The 20,610-nt window shown below is 41.0% G+C and overlaps 1 protein-coding gene across 1 annotated transcript; it reads right to left on the bottom strand.

Moving 5' to 3' along the window:
- Positions 1–299: 299 nt before the first annotated feature.
- On the bottom strand, positions 300–15,353 carry LOC133547396 (oocyte zinc finger protein XlCOF22-like). Its single transcript, XM_061893080.1, has 3 exons — positions 14,979–15,353; positions 13,339–13,605; positions 300–2,923 (listed from the first exon to the last, which is right to left on the bottom strand). The coding sequence occupies exons 1-3, from the start codon at positions 15,079–15,081 to the stop codon at positions 1,857–1,859; spliced, it is 1,437 nt and encodes a 478-aa protein (XP_061749064.1). The 5' UTR covers positions 15,082–15,353; the 3' UTR covers positions 300–1,856.
- Between the last annotated feature and the right edge of the window lie 5,257 nt (positions 15,354–20,610).

Below are 20,610 nucleotides of genomic sequence, written 5' to 3'. Positions count from 1 at the left end.
ATTTTATCCATAGAGAACGTAACCATAAAAAGATGGCTGCACATCAATAAACCATCACTAAACTTCAATAAAACTAAATACATCATATTTGAAGATTGTAAAAATGTAAAACACAAATTATGATGGATAATATTGAAATTAAAGGAATTAAGGTAATCGCATTTTTCTGAGTTAATATAGATGATGAAGTAAGCTGGACACTACATGTAAGTCATATAAAGAAAACAATAAAACAATGGTGTGCAATACTAAAGAGAATAAAATGCATACAAATATTAACTAGAATTATTGTAGCCAACTTCAGTTGAAACATACATTGTTTATTGCATAAAAGTCTGGGGACATACATATAAAACAATCACACCACAATATTCATATTACACAAGAGAGTAATAAAGACAACTAATAGAATGGATTATAGAGACCCAACAAATTATTCAAAAAATCACACATTATAAAAGTAAAAGATCTTGTATAAAAGACAACTGTTCAAATGATGTATAAAGTAAATAATAATATGCTTCCAGAAGTGGTCCACAAGATGTTTCAGATGTGAACCAGTAAATATGAACTAAGAGGGATTTATGTGTACTCAAAAGCAAAGGTATGAAAACATGTAAAACAAATATGTACATCATATAAAGGAGTTCATCTATGGAATCATCTACAATTACAAAATAAAATATGTAACACGTCATTTTTCAAAACACATATAAAACACTATTATGAATAAGTATAGAGGTAAATTATGGATATTTACACATAAAATGTTTATTGTATGTAACATAATTGTATGTACTGTTTATTCTCACCCTTTCAGTCAAATTGTTGTGTTCATTTCAAAGTACACAAATGTGTATATTAACTCATGTACTTGACTGTAATAAACACACTAATCTGAAGTGTCTAATCTATAAATGTAGAAGCATATTAAACAGATTGTTAGACAAACAACAATGTCACACATGTTATATGTGCTGATGTTGTTAGAAAGTCAAAATGAAAGTCTGGACAGTTTATTTCAAATCCTGCAGTTTCATTTGCTGCTGCTGTTCTCACCAGCACACTTGTGTTTCTTACACTGGTACTTAGAAGACAATCTTTCACCACACACACTGCAACTCAGCACTTTCTCACCTGCGTGTGTTCTCATATGCACTGTAAGAGTGTTTAGGTGACCAAAGCTTTTATCGCAGCTTGAACAGGAGTATGGTTTTTCCCCAGAGTGCTATATCATGTGTAATTTTAATTGTCGTCCTATATAACTTTTACAACATACTGAACATATGAAAGGTTTTTCACCAGCGTGTGTTCTCATTTTTACTTTTAAACTTTGTCTTATGACAAAACTTTTACCACATTATGAGAAGGAACAAGGTTTTTCTCCAGTGTGTATTCTCATGTGTGTTTTTAAATGTTGCCTTCGAATAGATTTTTTACCAAAGATTGAACATGAAAAAGGTTTTTCTCCAGTGTGTAGTGTCATGTGTGCTTTGAAATGCTTCTTTTGAGTACAATCTTTACCGCAGATTGAACATGAAAAAGGTTTTTCTCCAGTGTGTGTTCTCAAATGTACTTTTAAACCTTGATTTATTACAAAACTTTTACCACATTCTGAGCAGGAAATTTTATTTTCTCCAGTGGTAATCTCATATGTACTTTCAAAGATTGCCTTTGAGTAAAATTTTTAACACAAATTGAACATGAAAAAGGTTTTTTCTCCAGTGTGTATTGTCATGTGTGTTTTAAAATTTTGCCTTCGAGTAAAATTTTTACCACAGATTGAACATGAAAAACGTTTTACTCCAGTGTGTGTTCTCATATGTACTTTTAAACTTTGATTTAGTACGATACTTTTACCACAGTCTGAGCAGGAAACATTTTTTTTCTCCATTGTGTAATCTCATATGTACTTTCAAAGATTGCCTTTGAGTAAAATTTTTGACACAAATTGAACATGAAAAAGGTTTTTCTCCAGTGTGTATTGTCATGTGTGTTTTAAAATTTTGCCTTCGAGTAAAATTTTTACCACAGATTGAACATGAAAAAGGTTTTTCTCCAGTGTCTATTCTCATGTGTGTTTTCAAATTATGGCTTTGAGTATAATTTTTACCACATTCTGAGCAGGAACAATGTTTTCCTCCAGTGTGTGTACTCATGTGTGATTTTAAATAGTACCTTTGAATAAAAACTTTCCCACAGATTGAACATAAAAAAGGTCTTTCTCCAGTGTGTGTTCTCATGTGTACTTTCAAATGTTGACTTCGTGTAAAACCTTTACCACATTCTGAGCAAGAAAAAGGTTTTTCTCCAGTGTGTGTTCTCATGTGTGATTTCAGACGACAATGGTATTTAAAAGTTTTGTGACAGTGAGGACAAGTGAAGTGAGTGTTGTCAGTGTGACATGTCTTATCATCTTTAGAGTCTTCATCATCAGTGTCAGGAGAGTGTGACGTTGTGTCCTCACTATCTGATAGTGGAGCTAAGAGCTTGTCTGCTTGTGATCCTCCACAGTGGTCTCCATCAGCTTCTGTTGTCATGTGTTGTGTTGAGCTGCTGCTTGGAGGCTCCCCCCCTCCCCTCTCCTCACTTTCACCTTTCACCTCATCATCTTCACTCTTCACAGGGACACCAGTCACTGGGAACTCCTCCAACCATTTAGGCTGACTGATGCCCTCTTCCTCCTCTTCCTCTTTAATGTAAGGGGTCACTGGGTCCTCCTCTTCCTCTTTAAAGTGAGGAGTCAGTGGATCCACCACTTCCTTTTTAAAATGGGGTGTCAGTGGGTCCTCCTCTTCCTTTTTAAAATGGAGTATCAGTGGGTATTCCTCTTCCTTCTTAATGTGGGAGGGCTGTGGCTCCTCTGTCCGCATCCTGAAGCTCCACTTCTGTTGCTCAGGGTGAAGATGTTCTTCACAGATGTCTGCAAGACAAACAGCATCTCTGCTCAGTCACACAATGCATTCAGTACTTTTACATGCACTTAGGAAAAACAAGTTATCGTATGAACTGTCTTGAAATCTCAGTGACGCACAAACACGCTGCTCTTTCAACATTATTCACAGGAAAAGAAACAAAAACCAGGACAGGACTTTTTACTATGGATGACCGATATGGTTTAAAATTGATTTTGCGATACAGTATTTCATTTAGAATTACTGATAGAACCATTTTAAAACAGGCTACACAGGCTCCTAATTTAGTTGCTGAAATATGCAGTAAAATATTACATTTCCAGTATTATTTTCTCAAATAAAGTAACCAGATATTAACAGTAAATAAACAAGTACATTAATAATAACTGTTTTGACAAAATAATACTATTAGAAACGAACAATATGTTACTGCATATGTCAGCTGCCAAATTAGGAGCTTGTGTACCTATTTTGAAATTATTCTATTCTCAATCATATATCAAATTATATATTGTGACATATTGTTGTTAGGATATAGATTTGAGGTCATATCGCCCATACCAAACATTGGTTCGTCGAGTCATTTTGTTTGGCCCACCAAATATATTTAATTTTAATATTCTTCAGATGTGTGTGTATGTCTAAAATGTGGGACTACTGTTCTACATCACGTGGAAGTGTCATGTCATGGGGATGGTGTGTTTTCAACTAAGGGTGTGACGATACGGTCAGCTCACCAAAGGATACTCGATATTGGCTTTAGGAGAACGAGACAATATTTTGGTGGTTAACATGATTCTTACACGTGTGTACTTCATGGGTATATGAATGTACTTTTAGGGACGGCGTGGCGCAGTGGGAGAGTGGCCGTGCGCAACCCGAGGGTCACTGGTTCAAATCCCACCTAGAACCAACCTCGTCACGTCCGTTGTGTCCTGAGCAAGACACTTCACCCTTGCTCCTGATGGGTGCTGGTTGGCGCCTTGCATGGCAGCTCCCTCCATCAGTGTGTGAATGTGTGTGTGAATGGGTAAATGTGGAAGTAGTGTCAAAGCGCTTTGAGTACCTTGAAGGTAGAAAAGCGCTATACAAGTACAACCCATTTATTCATTTATTGATTTACTTTCCCTTGTGTGCTTAGTTTGACTGTAACTTCATAGTGGATAATATCTATAAACAACCTCAATTGTTTTACATATTTAATTTGAAGAACTGTTTACTTATCTGACAAATTCAAAGGAAACTGCACTTTTTAGAAATGTCACCTATCATTCACAATCCTTATGTAAGACATTTGTTTCAAACTTTTATGAATTTGAATTATTAAATAATCATGAGCAAAAAATCAGCTAACATTGGAGTCAATGGGAACTCCTCTGTTAGACCCACAAAGTCCTCCAAATAACCATCCCAAAAAATTGCCAACAATACTCATTTTACATTTTGTGACCTGAATATTAACAAAGTATTAATGATATTGTTATTATAAGCGCTAATATTAAGGACCTACTTTTAGCGGCGCATTGATCACAGAAGTAACTAGCTTATGCTGCTATATTGACACACTGAACTGTTTTCTCACCTCTAAGATAATGAAAGCTAATTCTACAAACCCGGTTTCCATATGAGTTGGGAAATTGTGTTAGATGTAAATATAAACGGAATACAATGATTTGCAAATTATTTTCAAGCCATATTCAGTTGAATATGCTACAAAGACAACATATTTGATGTTCAAACTGATAAACATTTTTTTTTTTGCAAATAATCATTAACTTTGGAATTTGATGCCAGCAACACGTAACAAAGAAGTTGGGAAAGGTGGTAATGGATACTGATAAAGTTGAGGAATGCTCATCAAACACTTATGTGGAACATCCCACAGGTGTGCAGGCTAATTGGGAACAGGTGGGTGCCATGATTGGGTATAAAAGCAGCTTCCATGACATGCTAAGTAATTCACAAACAAGGATGGGGCGAGGGTCACCAATTTGTAAGGAAATTGTCGAACAGTTTTAGAACAACATTTCTCAACGAGCTATTGAAAGGAATTTAGGGATTTTACCATCTACGGTCCGTAAAATCGTCAAAGGGTTCAGAGAATCTGGAGACATCACTGAACGTAAGCGATGATATTACGGACCTTTGATCCCTCAGGTGGTACTGCATCAAAAACTGACGTCAGTGTGTAAAGGATATCACCACACGGGCTCAGGAACACTTCATAAAACCACTGTCAGTAACTACAGTTGGTCGCTACATCTGTATGTGCAAGTTAAAACTCTACTATGCAAAGCGAAAACCATTTATCAACAACACACAGGAACGCCGCCGGTTTCTCTGGGCCCGAGCTCATCTAAGATGGATTGATGCAAAGTGGAAAAGTGTTCTGTGGTCTGACGAGTCCACATTTCAAATTATATTTGGAAACTGTGGACATGGTGTCCTCCGGAACAAATAGGAAAATAACCATCCGGATTGTTCTAGGCGCAGAGTTCAAAAGCCAGCATGTGTGATGGTATGGGGGTGTATTTGTGCCCAAGGCATGGGTAACTTACACATCTGGGAAGGCACCATTAATGCTGAATGGTCCATTCAGGTTTTGGAGCAACATATGTTGTCAACCAAGCAACGTTAACATGGACGTCTCTGCTTATTTCAGCAAAACAATGCCAAGCCATGTGTTACAACAGCGTGGCTTCGTAGTAAAAGAGTGCGGGTACTTTCCTGGCCCGCCCGCAGTCCAGACATGTCTCCCATCAAAAATGTGTGGCACATTATGAAGCGTAAAATACGACAAGACTGTTGAACAACTGAAGCTGTACATCAAGCAATAATGGTAAAAAATTCCACTTTCAAAGCTTCAACAATTAGTTTCCTCAGTTCCCAAACGTTTATTGAGTGTTGTTCTGCCCTCACTATATGTGTTGAGGTTATACAGCTTGGCAGACAGCAAACAACCAATCCAGGACGTTCTAATAAAGTTACAAAGCAGATGAATCCATTTAGGTGTCATGGTCCACGTCTTGGACCATGTCATTGTTCTGTTTTGTTATCACAGCCTGTTTTGTATTTGACGTCTTTAGTTTCTGGTGGTACTTCCTGGTTTGTTTCGGTTGCCTAGTTACGCATTTAGTGTCACCTGTTTGTTGTTTTTGATCACGTGCAGCTGCCTCTGATTATTTCTGCCCCTATATATGCCTGTCTTTGTTTGCCTTTTGTTCTCGGAGTTTAGTTTGCTACACGCGACAGATGACGTCACATTTCCCGATTGTGGTAAAAGTCTTTTTGTTATACGATTAGCTTCCATGCTATATTGTTTGCTTGTCCGTAGTTTATATACTAGCGCTTTTTGTTCCTTTTAGCTTCCACGTTAGTTCTGTTTGTTTTGTTTTCAGTGCCTTGAGCAAGTGTTTTTTGTTCAAAAATTGTTTTTGTAGTGTATAATAAATCATTATCCTTATCCTCACGCTGTGTTCCATCCTCCACTGCACCCACGAGAGAATAACTTTTCACCACGATACCAGCAAGACGTCACAGTAAAGTCCGAGCTAATGAAGCTTCTCTCGCAGCGGAAGTCGAAGAATTCGACAGGATAACGTGGAGGTTAGCCCAAGCGATGCAGGCTGGGACATTCCGCGGCGCGCCGTATGTGATGATCTTGGGGCTTGGAGGTCTCCAAGTCCCGCTTGACTCCACTGGGTCCGGCAACGCCCCGTCTCACCCCACCCCCTCGCATGCGTCGGCAGAGGCGGAAGCCGCGGCGAAGGGCATCGCCTAGCGACAGAGACACGCTAACTCCACCATCACCCCTTCACGGACACAGCCACTTTCAACTTGTCCAGGACTCACCATACACGCCTGGTAATCCTTTTTGTTTTTCTTCTATTGACTCCTCCGGCTGGTCTGGTAGTCACGGGTACTGCACCCGTGACGTCAGCCCTCTTACGTCCCCAGAACATAGTGGGGATTAAGAATTTTTTTTAGAGCAGGCACTCCCTCAGTCGTCCAAAGGGGACATAAATGACAATCTTACACTCCTTAAAGACATTTGTTTTCAATCACAGTATAAGTCTTTATTTTCTGAATTTGATTGATTGATACTTTTATTAGTAGATTGCACAGTTCAGTACATATTCCGTACAATTGACCACTAAATGGTAACACCCCAATAAGTTTTTCAACTTGTTTAAGTCGGGGTCCACGTTAATCAATTCATGATACAAATATATACTATCAGCATAATACAGTCATCACACAAGTTAATCATCATAGTATATACATTGAATTATTTACATTATTTACAATCGGGGGGTGGGATGAGGAGCTTTGGTTGATATCAGTACTTCAGTCATCAACAATTGCATCAACAGAGAAATGTGGACATTGAAACAGTGTAGGTCTTACAGTAGGATATGTACAGCTACCAGAGAACATAGTGAGTTCAGATAGCATAAGAACAAGTATATACATTAGAAGTACATTTGATTATTTACATTAGGTTATTTATAATCCGGGGAGATGGGATGTAAATGGAGGAGGGTATTAGTAAAGGGTTGAAGTTGCCTGGAGGTGTTGTTTTAGAGCGGTTTTGAAGGAGGATAGAGATGCATTTACTTTTATACCTGTTGGGAGTGCATTCCACATTGATGTGGCATAGAAGGATAATGAATTAAGACCTTTGTTAGATCGGAATCTGGGTTTAACGTGGTTTGTGGAGCTCCCCCTGGTGTTGTGGTTATGGCGGTCAGGAAGTAGTTGGACATGTACTTCGGTATCAGGGAGGTGTAGCGGATTTTATAGACTAGGCTCAGTGCAAGTTGTTTTACTCTGTCCTCCACCCTGAGCCAGCCCACTTTGGAGAAGTGGGTTGGAGTGAGGTGTGATCTGGCGTGGAGGTCTAAAAGTAACCGGACTAGCTTATTCTGGGATGTTTGGAGTCTAGATTTAAGGGTTTTGGAGGTGCTAAGGTACCAGGAGGAGCAAGCGTAATCGAAAAAAGGTTAAATGAGAGTTCCCGCTAGAATATTCAAGGTGCTTTTGTTGACCAGAGAGGAGATTCTGTAGAGGAATCTCGTTCTTTGGTTGACCTTTTTGATTACCTTGGTTGCCATTTTATCGCAGGAAAGATTAGCTTCTAGAATGGAACGTAGGTAGGTGATCTCATCTTTCCAGGTGATAACAATGTCACCCACTTTTATAGTGAAATCAATGACTTTCTTAAAGGGGAACATTATCACAATTTAAAAAGGGTTAAAACCACTAAAAATCAGTTCCCAGTGGCTTATTTTATTTTTCGAAGTTTTTTTCAGAATTTTACCCGTCCCGGAATATACCTAAAAAAAAGCTTTAACGTGATTGATTTTCGTTATGTGCGAAGCCACTGTTCATTTTCCTGTGACGTCAGATAGCGATGCCAATACAAACAACATGGCGGTTACCATAGCAAGATATAGCGACATTAGCCCGGATTCAGCCTCGGATTTCAGCGGCTTTAGCGATTAAACAGATTATGCATGTATTAAAATGGATGGTAGGAGTATGGAGGCAGATAGCGTAAATGAAATTGAAGAAGAAACTGCAGCTATTGAGCGAATAGCTATTGACGCTATTCGGCCATGTCTGCGTTAGCATCGCCGGTAAAATGTGCGGACCAAACGATCAGGACTTTCGCATCTTGTGACACTGGAGCAACTTAAATCCGTCGATTGGTAAGTGTTTGTTTTGCATTAAATGTGGGTGGAAGGAAACGCTGGATGTAAATATGGTTTCAAATGTACATACAGCTAGCCTAAATAGCATGTTAGCATATGTTTGATTAGCACATAAGTCAACAACATCAACAAAACTCACCTTTGTGATTTTGTTGACTTTATCGTTGGGAATGCATCTGCTTTGAGTGTCGCATGATATCCACACATTCTTGCCATCTCTGTCGTAGCATCGCCGGTAAAAACCAAACGAGGGACTTTCGCATTTCTTGACACTGGAGCAACTTAAATCCGTCGATTGGGATGTGTTTTTTTGACATTAAATGTGGGTGGAGGGAAAGGCTGGATGTAAATATAGCTACAAATGAGGCGTAATGCTGCAATATGTATACACAGCTAGCCTAAATAGCATGTTAGCATCGATTAGCATGCCGTGCTAATCGATGCACATTCTACATAAATCAACTAGAATCATTCCCTGATCGTGTTGTTACACCCTCCGACAACACACCGACGAGGCATGATGTCTCCAAGGTACCGGAAAACAGTCGAAAAAACGGAAAATAACAGAGCTGATTTGACTTGTGTTTGTAATGTGGTGGAGAAAAATGCTGTTCTCTACCTAGGTGACGTCACGTTCTGACGTCATCACTCCGAGAGCGATAAACAGAGAGGCGTTTAATTCGCCAAAATTCACCCATTTAGAGTTCGGAAATCGGTTAAAAAAATATATGGTCTTTTTTCTGCAACATCAAGGTATATATTGACGCTTACATAGGTCTGCTGATAATGTTCCCCTTTAAGGTTGATATGGGACCCATATAGGATAGATTCCGTTTTACCTAAGTGTATGGATAGCTTGTTGTCAGAGAGCCAGGTGCAAATATTAAGTAGTTCAGCACTGAGGATTTGTTCCACCTGTGACTTGTCCTTGCCGGATACCAGCAGGGCCGAGTCATCCACAAACAGGAAGAATTCACAGTGGCATGCTGATGGCATGTCATTTACGTATATTAGGAACAGTAAAGGTCCTAGTATACTGCCTTGGGGGACTCCACAGCTTACTGAGAGGGGAGGGGCACCTCTACCACCTGTTTCTTCCCCTCCAAGTAAGATTGCATCCAGCTTGATGAGGTTTCATCGAATCCGATTGCTCTGAGCTTATCCAACAGTATAGCGTGGTTAACGGTGTCAAAGGCCTTCTGAATGTCCAGCATGACCATGCCGCAGTATTTGCCCGCCTCCACCTCATGTTTGATGTGGTCGCTCTGATAGAGAAGGCATGTGTCAGTGGAGTGCTTAGTTCTGAAGCCGGATTGGAATTTGTACATTAGTTTATTAGTAGCAAGGTATCCATCAACCTGTTCATAAACTATTTTTTCCATTACTTTCAAAATGGAACTGAGCATAGAAACAGGTCGGTAGTTACCAGGTTCTAATTTGCTTCCTTTTTTTATAAAGGGGGGTTACTCTTGCTATCTTGAAATCCTTGGGTAACTGGCCTTGTTTGATTGAGAAGTTTATTATATGTGTGATTATTGGGGCAATGGTGGTGGCAGAGTCCCCTCTGAAACCCCTCCACCTGTGACTTTTCCTCCCACCCTGTCTACCTCTTTCAGTTCCTACCCCCACTCACCCCTAGAGGTAGTTTTAGACCGTAGAGAGAGCGTCTGGCATCCGCTTGTGGAAGGGGGGGCTCGTGCTGGAGGTAGCACAGCGGCGTTCAGCCGAGTCTCTTCTCCTAGTTTGTATGGTTGACAGGTATTCTTGTTTCCATCGCTTCCAGAATCTATCAGAGAGAGATTGGACTTTCCGCCATTGTTGCGAGTGGATGTCTTTCACGTTGAAGTCTCCTGGCGGTGCAGATATGACGTCTCTCTTCAGTGTCAGCAAGGTTGCAGGTGTTAGTATTGCTGGCATCTCTGGTTTAGTTGAAACTGGAATGAGAGGTCTTGCGTTTATAATTGCCATGACCTCAGCCATGAGAGTGGTGAGCACCTCATGAGAAAGGTGAGAGCTTCCCTCCTTAAGGAGCAATGCATCCAGGATACGGCGCATGATGCCAATTAGTCTTTCCCACACTCCTCCCATGTGGGAAGAGTTTGGCGGATTGAAGATCCAAGTGCACACTTTGTCCTGCAGGTAAGTTTTCAACTCTTTTTCCAACGACTCTTCCTCTTTTTCCGACCACTTGTCCCTCGCCGTCACCTTCTCTTCCTCGCCATGCTTCTCGTCGTCTGTGCTGGAGTCCATGACGATGGCCTTGGACTTGCTCCCCGCTCTGGACTTCTTGGGGCTGGACGAGGAGCGTCCTGCTTGGGCGTCGCTCTTCTTGCCCTTGGCGGCGGACTTGTCGGCCGACACTTTTTTCTTGGCCCTCTTCTTTTTCTTGGCGTTGACTTTCAAGATGTCAAAACCATACGGTACATCAGCGAAGCAATACAAAAACTCATGAAAAAAATAAACACAGCTGTAAAACACTTACATACAAACAAGACAGCTGCTTGTACACCCGAAAGAGAACAAAGAACAGTGTCTAAGAGGAGCATCAACATTTGCATTTAAACTGTAAAATCCTGTTTATGATTTATTTACTCTACTTATTTAAATATGAACATTTTCCTTTAGGAAACTTTTATGATTTGTGTGTTGTTGTAGCTGGTATGCTGCAATTTTTTTTTTTCCCCCCAAGATGGCGACCCTGTAGTGGCTGCTGTTGGCAGGAACTCTGTGCTCTTGTGTCATCCTTTTGTGTTTCCCTCTTCTTTTCATGTTTATATATATATATACATATATATATATATATATATATATATGTGTATTATTATTTTTATTTTTTTTGCCTTTTGGTCCGGACCTTTTGGGACTGTGTGACAAGGGGTGGCACTTTCGTGACTTCTGCGGTGCTTTTTTGTGAACTTCTGGATCTGCCTCCCGAGAGCCTTTTGGCCATGGAGACCAGCTGCTTGGTTTCTGCCACACCAGAGTCCGTTTGGAGAGACTGGAGGAGATGCAGATGAAGAGACAGGACTGCGGAGCTAGCACTGAGCGCCGGGACGGAAAAGCTTCACAGTGTCTTGGCTGAATGAGCAGGTATCGGACACCTCGGTCTCTTTGGACATATCCTCACTCATCCATGCGGACTGGACACTGGCCGAGACTTGGTTTGGCGGCCAAGAGTGGAGTCGGCTCTCTTGGTTGCTTTGTTGGGTCTGCTCCCGTCTCTGGCCAAGCTCCCTTCACCCCAGCAGACGATGGCGTGGGACACCGCAAAAGCCACCACATTGTATATGTTTCTTTTACTTTTTATTCATAGCTGTATGTAGAAGTGGCTGGTTGCATCAGCTCTGCTCTTTTAATGTCCTTTGTCCTCTTTGATGTTTCCCTCTTACACACATGAAAGAGGAATGTGTGCTATGGCAATGAGTTGTTTTCTTCCCTTGGCCTCAGTCTGGACCCCCTCTCCAGGGGCCCAGGCTTGGACCGATTTTTTTTTTCTCTCTCATTGCCCCCACTTTTTTACCTGTATGTATCTCACCTTTTTTGCAAGGGGCGCCGCAAGTTGGCAGACCCGTCAGCGATCCTGTTCTGTCCCCCTAGAATGTTTGTCTGACCTTGAATGGGATTCTGCTGAACATTTTAATTTCCCCTCGGGGGTTAATAAAAATGTGTCTGATTCTGATGTTTAACATCAACAAAACATAGCTAATTAGTAAAAATAAACTACATTAATTCATCTCTCAACGGTGTTGAGACATTGCTGGACACCGGAGTAGTAACTAAATCCAAATAAAAAATGATTTTATTTTTTTAAGATATCTGGCTTGTATTTTCAGTAGGGATGTAAATTTATAGATTCATGGATATGATACCCTAATAAATATTCCTTATCGACACCAGTATTTATCAGTACTCTTGTCGGTACTACATGTCATTTGTGGAAATAAAAACCTGGAAAAAAGGCATTTTAAATAGCATTTCTATTAGCACAAGAGTTTGAACACCTCCAACATGATGTTCTGTAACATTTTAAAGCAGGGAAGTCTTTTATCAGCAGCTGTTTATTTGAAGTCTTAAATAGATAGATAGATAGTACTTAATTGATTCCTTCAGGAGAGTTCCTTCAGGAAAATTAAAAGAAGTCAACTATGTGTGCAGTGCAAGGTGAAATGCAGTTATGTCATCTTCTTCTCAATAACACACACATCAAACTTTGGTTGCTTCCTTATTTGTCATCATTCAAAGCTGATTGTAATGTGTAGCAGCGGCAGCTGAACTCAGTGTGAAAATGTATCATAGTTACGTCAGTCAGCTGGAATTAAAACTACAAATAGTTGTGCCGTTAGTCCAGAATCTTCACGGTCCTCATGGACAACATAATTAGGAACCAGTACTAAAAAAATGGTACTTGGTGTACATCTCTTATCTTCACACTAAACCTTTGAAATATGCCGACATATGTGCTGCTAAAGGTAAATAAACAGTAGCCATATTGAATGTTTGCCTTCATTTGACCACGTGAGGTAAGGAGGACGGCCTCTAGGTCACATGGTTACACCCCAGCAATTACACTGTTGATGATTGATGAGCATTCATTTTTAAATGGTGGTGTTAAAAAGCAAACATATCTTCATCTTTAGTGATAAATGTGTCCCCCGGATGAACATGTGTCACAAACATTGTATTAGATGATATGTGGATGTTGTGCTTACTTGGACTGTGATGAAGCTGTGAGGACTCAGGTGGTTTGTCTTCATGCTCTTCAGTCTTCACAGAGACAACAGTCAGGGGAAACTTGCTGACATCAGCCTCCTCCTGCCCTACAGGACACTCTCCCCCCTCTTCCTCTTTGAAATAAGAGGGCTGTGGAACCTCCTTGTCCCCTTTAAAATGTGAGGGCTGTGGATACTTTACAGTGAAACTGTCCCCCTGCAGATGAGGGAGACATTCTTCTTGGTGTCCAATCAGCTGATGGATGTCTACAAGACACAAACAAAACGCATTTTAACTCCTACATGCTGAATATTAAATTGTACATGAAATATAGGGCTGTGGCTATTGAAAATTTTATTAATCAAGTGTTCTACTGGAAATTTTCCGATTAGTCGAGTAACTGAATAAAACAGTGTTGCTTGGTTAAAGACAAATTTAAGCGACTATAAAACATTTCACTTAATAATGAACGGTCAATTGGTTTGAGATGGAAGGAGATCAAGATGTCATCTTTAGATCAGGCTTTGTTTTTTTGCCAATCACAGCCACGTTAAAAAGTCAAAGTACCAATGATTGTCACACACACTAGGTGTGGGGAGATTATTCCCTGCATTTAGCCCATCACCCTTGATCACACCCTGGGAGGTGAGGGGAGCAGTGAGCAGCAGCGGTGGCCATGCCCGGGAATAACTTTTATGGTGATTAAACCCCAATTACAACCCTTGATGCTGAGTGCAAGGCAGAGAAGTAATGGGTCCCATTTTTATAGTATTTGGTATGACTGGGTTGGGGTTTGAACTCACAACCTACCGATCTCAGGGAGGTTGTGAAGGAAATAACAGGTCAGTATGCTTTGACACACATATATAACTTGTCAAACCTGCCAGCTATCAGGCTAGGTTTACAGCGTCAGTCACCATGGTAACTGACTCTGACTTTGTCTTACCTCTCTTATTTTTGGAGGTAAAACTCTCGAGCTTTACATACTCAGGACTTTGCGCTTAACCAGCTCTCTGGAATATTCCCCTGGTGACTGTGTGAGTTTTGTGTAAACTTGTTGATACACATTGTTACAAACATCAAACTCTCATAAATATTGTGTGTCTGACACTGTCTCGTTTTTATGAAGAACATAAAACAATTCACGGTGGCAGAGGGGTTAGTGCGTCTGCCTCACAATACCAAGTTCCTGCAGTCCTGGGTTCAAATCCAGGCTTGGGATCTTTCTGTGTGGAGTTTGCATGTTCTCCCCGTGAATGCGTGGGTTCCCTCCGGGTACTCCGGCTTCCTCCCACTTCCAAAAACATGCACCTGGGGATAGGTTGATTGGCAACACTAAATGGTCCCTAGTGTGTGAATGTGAGTGTTAATGTTGTTTGTCTATCTGTGTTGGCCCTGCGATGAGATGGCGACTTGTCCAGGGTGTACCCCGCCTTCCGCCCGATTGTAGCTGAGATAGGCGCCTGCGCCCCCCGCGACCCCAAAAGGGAATAAGCGGTAGAAAATGGATGGATGGACAAAACAATTAGTGCATCATCCTCACATAACAATTAATCTTCCTACAGACAATCTATTTAGGAATAGTGTTAATAATGAAATATAAAGTTAGTAAAGATGTGAGAGTAAGAAGTAAACAAACCTGTTCTGTGTAACACAACTTGATGTTTTTCATGTTGTTGCTCCTTCTCCTCTTTTGTTGGATAAAGTTCCTCCTCGTACTCTGCTGTGGTTCTTTGGCACATTTTCACACAATCACAACACTTTACACTCACACTTGATCTTTACTTAGTGATGTGTTTTGATCACTTCCGCCTCTCTTTGTTAGCAGCTAACAAGCTAAGCTAACTAGCAGGCTAAGCTAGCTCGAGAAGCATCAAAGTGCGCTCAGACTAATATAACCGGATGCAAACAGTTATTAACGATGTTTACTCTATTTACTAGAGTGTAATAAAGGACATATATGTGTACATGGAGGCATAGATTAAGAACACTGAACTGTGACGACTGCAATAATGTCTTCACCGTCAGACGCCATCTTGCTTTATCCTCGCCGTGTTTGGTTCGCGCGCAGTGTTGTCAGATCTCGCGAGAGAAATAAGTAAGCAGCTATTTTCCAAATCTCGCGAGAGAAATAAGTAAAACCAGCTTTCCGCCACCGGTAAAAATATTTTATTATATACTATTTACTTATTATGAAAATAAAAGTAAAATTGTCCATTTCAAATTTTCATAGTAAAGACATAAAACTTATTTCCGTAAAAAAATGTCAATATTTAAAAATATATTCAAACAAAAGTAGCATAAGGAATGACAAAAAAGAAACAAAATTAATATTACATTAATGATATTATTTTCGTTTTTGATGTTAATCATTTTTATAATGTAATTTAGAATGTAGTCCTGGGTTCAAATCCAGGCTCGGGATCTTTCTGTGTGGAGTTTGCATGTTCTCCCCGTGAATGCATGGGTTCCCTCCGGGTACTCCGGCTTCCTCCCACTTCCAAAGACATGCACCTGGGGATAGGTTGATTGGCAACACTAAATTGGCCCTAGTGTGTGAATGTGAGTGTGAATGTTGTCTGTCTATCTGTGTTGGCCCTGCGATGAGGTGGCGACTTGTCCAGGGTGTACCCTGCCTTCCGCCCGATTGTAGCTGAGATAGGCGCCAGCGCCCCCCGCGACCCCGAAAGGGAATAAGCGGTAGAAAATGGATGGATGGATTTAGAATGTGGGAGGTTTTCATGTTCTTTTCAAATTTCCTTTGAATAGAATAGAATAGAATAGAGTTTTATTGTCATTATTGCAGTGAACAGGTTCAAAGAACAACGAAATTGGAGCAGATCCCCTAAGGTGCATGTACAATATGGTAATATAAATAGTACAAAAAAAAGGTAGATAGAAATAAGAGATGTATCTATATATGTATATATATCCACACAGATGCATACATGCATGCATATGAATATATATACACACATGCATATAACATTATTGCTTATTACAGTCCGAAAAAATTGAAAGAAATTAAAAACATGACACATGAGGACATGAAGGACATATTGTGCTACTATGGCTCTTGGGTAAAAGCTGATTTTTAGTGAATTTGTACTAGCTTTTAGCACCCTATACCGTCTGCCCGAGGGTGGCATTATATATATTATATCCATCTATCGATCGATCGATAGATAGATAGATAGATCTATCTCTCTTTCCATTTTCTACCGCTTATTCCCTTTTGGGGTTGCGGGGGGTGGGGCTGGGAGGGGGGATGCTGGTGCCTATCTCAGCTACAATTGGGCGGAAGGCGGCGTACACCCTGGACAAGTCCCCACCTTATCGCAGGACCAACACAGATAGACAGACAACATTCACACTCACACTCACACACACACTAGGGCCAATTTAGTGTTGCCAATCAACCTGTCGCCAGGTGCATGTCTTTGGAGGTGGGAGGGGCCTATCCCCAGGTGCATGTCTTCTGAAGTGGGAGGAAGCCGGAGTACCTGGAGGGAACCCACACATTCACGGGGAGGACATGCAAACTCCACACAGAAAAATCCCGAGCCCGGGATTGAACCCTGACTACTCAGGACTTTCGTATTGTGAGGCAGACGCACTAACCCCTCTTCCACCGTGCTTCCAGATATAGATGTATAGATATAATACATGTAATGCCAATTGAAATTTAAAGAGGACATGAAAACCTCCCACATTCTAAAATACATTATGAAAACAAATGATCATCAAAAACAAAAATAATATCATAAGTGTAATATTTATTTTGTTTCTTTTTTTCTTTCCTTATGCTACTGTTGTTTCAATACATTGTTAAATATTTGAATATTTTTACGAAAATAAGTTGTATGTCTTTGTTTTGAAAATTTAAAATGGAAAATGTAGATCATTTGGTGAAATGACTGTTTTGTTGTTGTTTGTGGTTACCCGTTGGAAGAACTGTGCCGAGCTGCATGAATAAGTTGGCTTTAATTAAGACTTCAGCAGGACAGTAATTGTACATACGCACTGCATGAGAGGGTGGTAGTAACTGACTCCTCGATGTGCACACCCTGGTGGTGTGTTCGAGAATTACAACATGAAAACAGCTGCAAGAAACACAATGTCTACAAAAAATGCTGCAAGTCAAAGCCACAGAGTCAGTCCAAGTTTACCACAAACAAGTGCTATGGACAGTCTGTGCATGATGTGACAGTGGATCAACACAGCCAAAGTGAAAATGACACATTCTACGTGGATGGCTTGGAAACAGAAAATTGCATTGACTCTGTAAATCCACAACAAAGAGACCAAGATGAAGGATTTGTCACAGTGTGCATAAACGACATGCCAACCAAAATGAAAGTGGATACAGGTGCTAAATGCAATGTAATGTCACTGAAGACTTTCAATAGAGTAAACAGCGGCGTGAAACTCACCAAACAACACAGAAGCACAAATTTGGTGGCTTACGGAGGAGCCAAAATCGAGACACAAGGTGAAGGTACGCTGACATGCTTTTTAAAGGGACAGCGCCACTTACTGCCATTTTTCACAGTGGATAGAATGTGACATCACTGTTGGGCTTCCGTGCATGCCTGCGTACGGGGCTAGTCGAGTTGAGTCCCGATGTGCACCATGTCACCACAGAGAACACTGGAGAGTTCAGCGCACGGATCCTCACACAATACCAAGATATTTTCAGTGAAGAGCTCGGAGAACTACCAGTTGTTTACACAATGACAGTGGACCCCAATGTGCCGCCAGTTGTTAGGCCGGCCCACCGCATCCCAGTAGCGATGCAAGACTGTGTGAAAGCTGAACTTAAATCCATGGAAAGCATAGACGTTATTACTTCAGTCACCGAACCAACAGCTTGGGTGTCATCCATGGTCGCTGGGCACACAAAAGTCAAATCAGAAATCAGATTGTGCATCAACCCCAAATATTTAAAGACCTAGTGAAATTAGATTTTCTTATTTAAACGGGGATAGCAGGTCCAATCAATATGTCATACTTGATCATTTCGCGATATTTCCATATTTTTGCTGAAAGGATTTAGTAGAGAACATCCACGATAAATTTCGGAACTTTCGGCGCTAAGAGAAAAGCCAGAAGTCGCAGACGATGACGTCACATGTTTGATGGCTCCTCACATATTCACATTGTTTTTAATGGGAGCCTCCAACAAAAAGTGCTATTCAGACCGAGAAAACGACAATTTCCCCATTAATTTGAGCGAGGATGAAAGATTTGTGTTTGATGATATTGATAGCGACGGACTAGAAAAAAACAAGTAAAAAAAAAAAAAAAACGTGATTGCATTGGGACGGATTCCGATGTTTTTAGACACATTTACTAGGATAATTCTGGGAAATCCCTTATCTTTCTATTGTGTTGCTAGTGTTTTAGTGAGTTAAATAGTACCTGATAGTCGGAAGGGTGTCTCCATGACTGTCTTGATGCGCAGTGTCTCAGGGGAGTCGACGGCAGCTATGGATGGCACAAGCTCAGCTTTTCTCCGGTAAGAACTGACTTTTTAACCACAATTTTCTCACCGAAACCTGCTGGTTGACGTGTGGTCAGGATCCATGTTCTCTTGACCGCACTCTGATCCATAGGAAAGTTTCACCTCCAGGAATTTTAAACAAGGAATTACTGTGTGTTTGTGTGGCCAAAGGCTAAAGCTTCCCAACTCCATCTTTCTACTGTGACTTCTCCAATATTAATTGAACAAATTGCAAAAAATTCAGCAACGCAGATTTTCAAAAAAACTGTATAATTATGCTGTTAAAGCAGACGACTTTTAGCTGTGTGTGTGTGCAGCGCTCATACTTCCTAAAAACCTGTGACGTCTTGCGTACACGTCATCATTACACGTTTCGAAGACGAAACTCCCGGGAAATTTAAAATTGCAATTTATTAAACTAAAAAGGCCATTTTGGCATGTGTTGCAATGTTAATATTTCCTCATTGATATATAAACTATCAGACTGCATGGTGGGTAGTAGTGGCTTTCAGTAGGCCTTTAAATGAAGCACTAAAACGGCCCCACCACCCCATGAGAAGTGTGGAGGAGGTAGCAGCACAAATGTTTTCAGTGCTAGATGCAAAAAATTCATTCTGGCAGATCCGCCTGGACAAGAAGTCCTCAATGAAGACAACATTCAGTACTCCTTTTGGACGTTACAGATTCCTTTGCATTAACTCAGCAAGCGAAGTATTCCAGCGCACAATGGATCAGCTCTTTGCTGGATATCCATGCTCAGTCATTGTCGATGACATCAAAATCGGAGGCCGTGATGTGGCGGAGCATGACGCCAACCTAAAAAAGGTGCTAGAACGTGTGAAGGAAATAAACCTCAAACTCAACCCGCAGAAATGCAAATTTCGACTTGACCAAGTATGCTACGTTTGTCATATCTTCAAAAGTAAAAGTGTGAACGTTGACCCCTCCAAAACTGCTGCTATCACAGACATGCCATTTCCCACAGATGTCACTTCACTTCACCGTTTCCTGGGAATGGTTAACTATTTTGGCAAGCACATTCCAAACCTCAGTGACATCGCAATGCCACTGAGGAAGCTGACTCACAAAGAGACCGCATGGTGCTGGTTCCAGCAACACCAAGATGCTTTCGACCGCCTGAAAGCATGTCTCTCCTTTCCACCAGTATTGGCCTACTAAGATGTCAAAGAGCCAGTCAGGCTGACCTGTGAGGCGTCATGCTTTGGACTAGGAGCTGCCTCATGCAAAATGGAAGGCCAGTAGCCTTTGCATCCCGCACCCTTACAGAAACAGAAACTCGGTACGCTCAAATTGAGAAGGAGCTTCTAGCTGTTGTGTTTGCATGCACCAAGTTCAGAGACTATGTGTATGGCAAGGCCACCACAGTAGAAACTGACCACCAACCGTTGGGGACTATCTTGAAGAAACCAATTCACAATGCCCCGGCCCGTCTTCAGCGGATGCTGCTACGCTTGCAAAGCTATGACATAAGCCTAATCTACAAAAAAGGAAAGCACATGTACTTGGCTGACACTCTTTCAAGAGCCCCTAATGCAACAGACAGTGAGAGCCCATCTGATAGTAGTTCTTTCGACGTCATGTCTGTGAGCTACATTTCTACAGCCCGCCTGGAAGAGCTCAAGAAGCACATGGAGGAGGTTGAAGTAATGCAGACTCAGTGTAGTTATCCAGCGTGGATGGCTTGCCAGAAAGACTCAGCTGCAGCCTGCCATTGAAGTTTTCTTCCCCTACAGAGACGAACTCACTG

The sequence above is a fragment of the Nerophis ophidion genome, unplaced genomic scaffold (assembly GCF_033978795.1).
Source record: "Nerophis ophidion isolate RoL-2023_Sa unplaced genomic scaffold, RoL_Noph_v1.0 HiC_scaffold_94, whole genome shotgun sequence".
NCBI classification, from domain to species: domain Eukaryota; kingdom Metazoa; phylum Chordata; class Actinopteri; order Syngnathiformes; family Syngnathidae; genus Nerophis; species Nerophis ophidion.
Note: the sequence above shows the minus strand (reverse complement) of the source record. Positions and strands in the feature narration are given on the sequence as shown.